At 31.3% G+C, this 6,649-nt stretch overlaps 1 protein-coding gene across 1 annotated transcript; it reads right to left on the bottom strand.

Moving 5' to 3' along the window:
- Window positions 1-532: 532 nt before the first annotated feature.
- On the bottom strand, window positions 533-4,667 carry LOC129232515 (putative nuclease HARBI1). The gene is made up of 4 exons (XM_054866654.1): window positions 4,452-4,667; window positions 2,994-3,332; window positions 1,472-1,616; window positions 533-921 (listed from the first exon to the last, which is right to left on the bottom strand). The coding sequence occupies exons 1-4, from the start codon at window positions 4,665-4,667 to the stop codon at window positions 533-535; spliced, it is 1,089 nt and encodes a 362-aa protein (XP_054722629.1).
- Window positions 4,668-6,649: the final 1,982 nt, after the last annotated feature.

Below are 6,649 nucleotides of genomic sequence, written 5' to 3'. Positions count from 1 at the left end.
GAAAGGTATTTTAGAAAATTTGCTAATGGGTAAAGAGCTAAGTGCATGTGAACATTTATTTAAATATTACAGTTAAAACAATCGTAACTTTCAGTAAACCTTATGAATAAAATGTTTCATTATCGAAACAAAATAGAGTTGTGGAAACAGCTGTAGCTGAAAATACTTTTTAAATTAAAGCTTCTTATTACAAATTATTAAAAGACTGGATATTTTAAAAATATATAAATAGAATGCTTCACAGAAATGATTTGTACAGTCTCCTTTATGACTGAAGATTGGAACTCTCCACTCATACTGATTAAAAAATCAAAGTAAAATGAATGAAAAAATACATTTTAATACAACAAGCAAGAGGCTATTACACATACAGAATACAAATTCCCAAAATATGTGCAAAAACAAAATATAAATTGAAAATAATAAAATATTTGGCTATTTCACATGCTAATTATAGATGAAATGAAAAATAGAGAGAGCAAAGTTTTTTTATTTAAACAAATGAAATTAAAAAATGAAAACTTAAAAAAGATTAAAAACGTAAGGTAATGCTATCCCTAATTTTTTTGCCAATATTGAATAGAGAGGCTGCATATGCACTGTCATCAGGCTCAGGCTTATCATCTTCCTCTTCCCTTCTATCATCAGGTTGCTCGGGATCTAGCAGAGGTATTTTTTGCCTAATGCATATATTATGCAATGTTGCACATGCATAAACAATATTTGCAGCAACCTCAGGTTCGTAGTGGAGGGCTCTGTCTTTTATCAAACAACGAAAGCGTCCTTTGAGAACACCGTTACATCTTTCCACACCAGATCTTATGGTGCAAAAACGACGGTTGAATCGTTCTTCTCTGCTGTTTTCATCTGGATTTGCATGTGGGGTGAGGAGCCAGGGTTCGAGTGGATAGCCGGAATCACCTATGAGATAATGATTTGATTAAAATAATTAAATTCTAAAAAACAAATGTACTCTTTATGGAACAAAAAATCAATCATTCGCGGGAGGGGGGGGGAGAATTTAATGGCTTTAAATTTTAAAAATGCAAAACTTTTTTTTAAATTTCAAATTTTCTCAACGTCCGGAAAATTGAATTCTACATGAAATAATTTACTAACTTAATGCTTTATTCTACACATTATTAAAAGGTCTTTAATTTGTTGCTTATCTTTAAACAAGTGCAAACTATTAGTAAAGAAATGTAGTTGTGTAAAAAATTCTAACAAACTCAGGTATAAAACCATCAAAAACTTGTATTTAAAAAATTACTTTTATACTACAAGATAATCTCATTAATAATTTTTTGAAATGCAATGATTTCTTGAAATTTCTTCTTTTATTTTTATCATTTAAGATCTAAGTATTTATAGATTTATTTTTATAGATTAAATTGCTGATGAATTCAATTTTATTCACTGTTTATGAAAGAACATTGAAGCAATTTTCAGTGTTCCTGAGTCAAATACTTACCAAGCAACCAAAAATTTCTACGCCCTTGATTCCTTAAACTGGTTAAGTGGGACCTCACAATGCAGTTTTTCCAAATGAATGAATCGTGGACACTCCCCGGGTATCTGGCATTCGCAGAGCGGATCAATAAAGAGTCATCTGCGATCTATATAACAACATATAAAAATAATTAAGAAATATATTCACTGCAACAAACACACACACATACAGATATAATATATGTGTGTACATTGTGGAATAAAAACATGATTCTTACTAAAGGACATACCATTGGAAATTATGAATGTTTGCTCCCCTTCAAAGAAAAATACATGCAAAACTTCATCTATTTAAAACAAGGCAAGTTTTAGTATTTACTTTAACTTTTAAAGTTGCATCTTTTGCCTAAACTCACATGTTGGGCTATAAGTCCAAAATACATAAATATTTTTTTGTTCAATTTATATCGTACTTACTCTGTCTTGGGAGGTACACGCTTTTTGATCTTTGTCAAACACAGACATGAATAATAGTAGTCAAAAAAATTTAATAGTAAATAAAGTTAACAAATCAACTTCAAAGCTGAACTAAGGTAAGTTTAGATTTGATTTTGGGGTTTGAACTCTGCTAATAAAGGTTTATAAGGATATCCTTCATTCAAGTCGCCAATTTAAAAGCCGACCTCCCACCCAAATCGTTTTAAAATATGAATTTCAAAATATTTAAGAAAGAATAATAAAATTGCATTTAACAGCTTATTAATAGGGATAAAGTTTTAAATACTAATCATTATTTAAGTCTACAGTGAAACCTTGACAACTCCACACCCTGAGGGAATATGAAAACATGTCTACTAAAGCGAACATTAACTTACTGAGGTTCCATTATTTACCTGCATCATACTTACTTATGTTAACATTAATATTATGAATATCCCTGTAAATAAATTTTCTTTTCTATTTCTTTTTTTGCAAAGTATATAATAAAATCAGTAATTTTATTTGAATACCTAGTGATCCATTATTTTTGAAAAAAAAAGAGAAAAAGCTTCTTATCAGTCAGGTCAGTTAAAGATAAAAAGTCCCTGATCACAAATTATAAGCAACATTTTCATAAACATGTCATGGTGGCTGACTCCCTTGGATAAGGGATGGAATTCTATGAAAGAGCTTTCCAGAAAAGCAGAGGCAATAAGTGTTAAATCAATTGCTTAGCACAAAGAGGATTTAACACAAAAACAAAAAAAAACTTCTCCTTACACAAAATCTGCTAAACGTGGAAATTGGTTAGCGCGAAATTCGGTTAACATATTTTGGCGTCCCCGTCGAGTTCGTGTAAATGAGGTTTGACTGTAGTTACATTGTGCAATCTTAATGTTTGTTTCAAAAAAAAAAGCATTCAGAAGGCAGTTTTGAAAATAAACTTAGCTTTATGCTGTAAGTTGCATTTTAATTGAATTTAAATTCAAAACGTAAGTAAATGAACCAAAAACAATATTCTAAAAAAGTTTTAAAGTATGTTAGGAATTAGGATAAATGCTTACCAGTTGAACATTGAGCGAGTGGAAGCCTTTCCTGCTAAAAAAACTCATTTGCCGGATCTCGGTTGAGTCTTCAGCAGGTGCAACTATTCTTACATGAGTGCAATCTATAGTGCCAATCACGCCAGGAAAATTGTGCTTTAGATAAACCCTTCGCTTTATCTGCTCCTGCTCTTCCGTGCTTGGGAATCTAATTTGCCTTGGCATGACTTCACTGCTTATAGCCGATGACACATCGTGGATGCACCTGCTGACCGACTTTTGACTGAGACGTATGTACTCATCACCGGCCACAGATTCCTGATACGATCCAGTCCCATAAAATCGTAAAGCTGCAAGAACCTAAAAAATAAATTTGTTTTATTACCTCTTGATGCAAAACACACAATGATAATATAAAAAAAACTGCACAGATGGAGAATTAACAAGTTCTTTACTGAGTTAAAAGAAAGTTTTCAAAAGCCAAAGAAAACAAAGGGCAAATTCTAACTAGAAATTTATTTCTAATACCTCATCCCTTATCTATCAATATGATACAGTGGGACCCCGATTTAATGAATTCATTGGGATCGAAACTTTTATACGGTAAATCGGGGTTGTTCATAATATCGGGGATGTGAAAAAAAACTAACAAAAATCTGTACTTACCTTCTTATCTAAAACCCCTCAAAAGCAACTGTGCAAAAATATCCATAATTAGAAAGTGTACTTTTTTCCCAGCATTCCGCGACTTATTACACTCTAATTTGAAATTTTTAAGTACCAAGTAATAGATATTTGACAATTTCCTTGATACTTGACTCGAAATATTCTCTTTTGACTTTATGGAGAAGAGGAAATATGTGTCATTTACAGCCTGCTGCATGCGATCTGATTTTAGTTTCCAGGCCATGTAAAGCATTTGAAAAAGTAAGTTTTAATGGGAGTCTTATCGCTTTCTGAATCAGAATCGCTATTCATTGGTTGCCCCCTCAGCTGTCAAAAATTGCAGACTCCAAGAAAAGTCTGATTCTGCTTCGGACAATATGGATATATATCGTTTGGAAAACAATCTAATATTTCCTAACTCAGATAAACAAAAAAAAAAAAAAATCGGCTGTTAAAATATTTTGCTAATTTGAGTTTTATTATTCGGTAATTAAGGGTTTTTGCCTTCATTTTAGTCGGGGAAAAAGAAAAATTCACGAAATTCGTTAAATAGAGGTTTGTCAAATCGGTGTATGACTGTAATTAAATAGCAAAATATTCCTAATAGCAGCAGATTATCATTTTGTGAAACATGAGATAGTTTAATACATTTTGTAAATGTGTACCAACACTAATATTTCTCACAACTTGTGGTTCAAAATATTTTCGTGCTGGCTCTCAAAAATTAAAATCACAGTACATTTACACATTAAACACATTCTGCTACACTCTTAGCAATAAATATACATTATCAAAATATAAGAAGGTACTCACTCGCAAATGAGGTGGAATTCCTCCAGGCGGAAAACAATGTTCGATGTCATCCGTTAGGTTCATAACGGTATTCTTTGATAATCTGAAAATTTTTATGAACTTCCTGTCCGAAATATCGAAAGCATTGTCCGGATCCTTAAAAACTTTCCTTTCAACCCTTTCTAAGCGTTGAGCTTCTTGTTGTTGGGAATTTAAAGCAGCGATTGCGGCACCCATCTTTGTTTTGACGTTTTACGTACGCAGGAAAGGTTTACGCCACAAAAATCATGGCGTAGATTTACCGTACGTTCGCATTTTGGCAGCTGCCTTTTTCGTCCGGTAAGAATGGGCAGAGACTAGCGAGTTTTGTTGCGTACGTAAAAGTGACGTCACGGGTGGGCGTTGCATGCGTTAAATTTTTACGTATTGGGCAGAGACTAGACCTCTAAGTTACTTCGAATGACTCACTTTAACATACCGCATTTTATCGCCAAGTGATAGCTTCGAACTGTCACATTACAGGGTGTTCCGTTTCAACCCGTAAGACCCCTATTTTCGCAACCGTTAGTTCTAGATGCATACTTCCAGTTGAAAAAAATGTTCAAAATCCGATGCAGAGATAAGATACTAAAAGTTTGAAGTGAAATAAAAATGAGTCAAAAAATACAAAATTTAATTTTTATACTGGCCACAGGTCCCTTAAATTATGTTTAGGGAAAATAATCTCCCTGGAAAATATCTCCAACACAAAAAGTTTGAAATTAATTAGTCTGACCAATATTCACCGAGGTGTGAAACGCAGCGTTTTGTGACTTATAACCACTTTACACTCGCCATCAATGACACCTTTTGGAGGAAAATATACAAGTGTTTAAAATCATATGTGTGCATAGAGTGTGGTTTTTTAAATTGTACGAGGTTTTGCAGTATGTTTTTGCGCATTACGGCATAGCATTTGCATTTACTTTTTGAATAGCAATAAAATATACAACCTTGTTTTTTTTTTTTTTTTTTTTTTTTTTTTTTTTTTTTTTTACTTTGACAACCTGGCATTCTTCTCAAAGGGCGATGATAAGTTCCAATCTCATCTTCTGTATGGTCCCTTAACGCTTTGAATTGGAATATCTTCTTGAGTTTTGGTCATACAAATTTCAAGTTTTTTTGTTCAGTAATAGTTTTCAATGGAAATTATTTCTCTAAATATACTTTCAATGTCTTAACTCTTAAGCTGATTTTCAACATTTTTGCAATTGTGCGCTGCAGTAGAAGTCTTGCAGGTTAAAACGGAACACCCTTTATAATCTGATCGTAAGTATCCCGCCATTTCGAAGTGGCGCGATACTAAAAAGTTTGAAGTGGTGAAAGTTAACCGAAATGTCTCAAATGGACCTCGAATAACTTAGTTGCATTACCATACCGCATTTTATCGCCAGTAAAATATAATCTGATGGTAAAAAGCAAAAATCTGTCCCCAAATAAATAAATAAATAAAAGTATTAAAATATAAATAAGTAAATGAATAAAATAAAAAAAGTTGAATAAAATTACATGTAAATACATAAATGCATAAATAAAATGTAAATACATAAATAAATAAAAGCAAAAAGAAATTAAATAAAAAAAAAGGATCATAAAATCTTACAAATTTGCTGAAGTCTGAGAAAATTTCATTATTTTTAATTTCAAGGAAATTAAAAAAAAAGTTCAGTTTTAATAACTTTTAAAAGTAGAAGTAGAAGAAAAAAGTGCTGCGCATCAAAAGATTTAATGAATCTTAAAAGAAGATTAAGATTTTTTCTTAAAAAGTAAACGTGATTTAAACGAAAAAGAAATGTAAATCAATACTTTAAATTTATCTTTCGGAGTAACATCTAATAATAATTTAAGAAATATGAATATTGGAGTTTTAATTTAAGCGCAATTTAAAAATTAATTTAAAAAGCAATTTAAACTTTTTCTGCTAAAAAAAAAGAAAAAAAAAAGAAAAAAGAAAATAAAAGAAAAAAGTTAGTAAAAATGTACCAAATTTGTAGAAAAAAAAAAAAGAAAATAATAACGAATAAAATTTCGAAATTGTGTTGCTACTGAGCTTCTTCAGAAAAAAAAAAAAGAATTGTATACTTTCCCAATTTTGTAAACTACATCCGGAACTCAATAAGAAGATAAATTGGGGAAATACATTTTGATGGTAACCAAGGAAACGACTTGATCCCATGACT

This window comes from Uloborus diversus, unplaced genomic scaffold, assembly GCF_026930045.1.
Source record: "Uloborus diversus isolate 005 unplaced genomic scaffold, Udiv.v.3.1 scaffold_1226, whole genome shotgun sequence".
Classification (NCBI taxonomy): domain Eukaryota; kingdom Metazoa; phylum Arthropoda; class Arachnida; order Araneae; family Uloboridae; genus Uloborus; species Uloborus diversus.
Note: the sequence above shows the minus strand (reverse complement) of the source record. Positions and strands in the feature narration are given on the sequence as shown.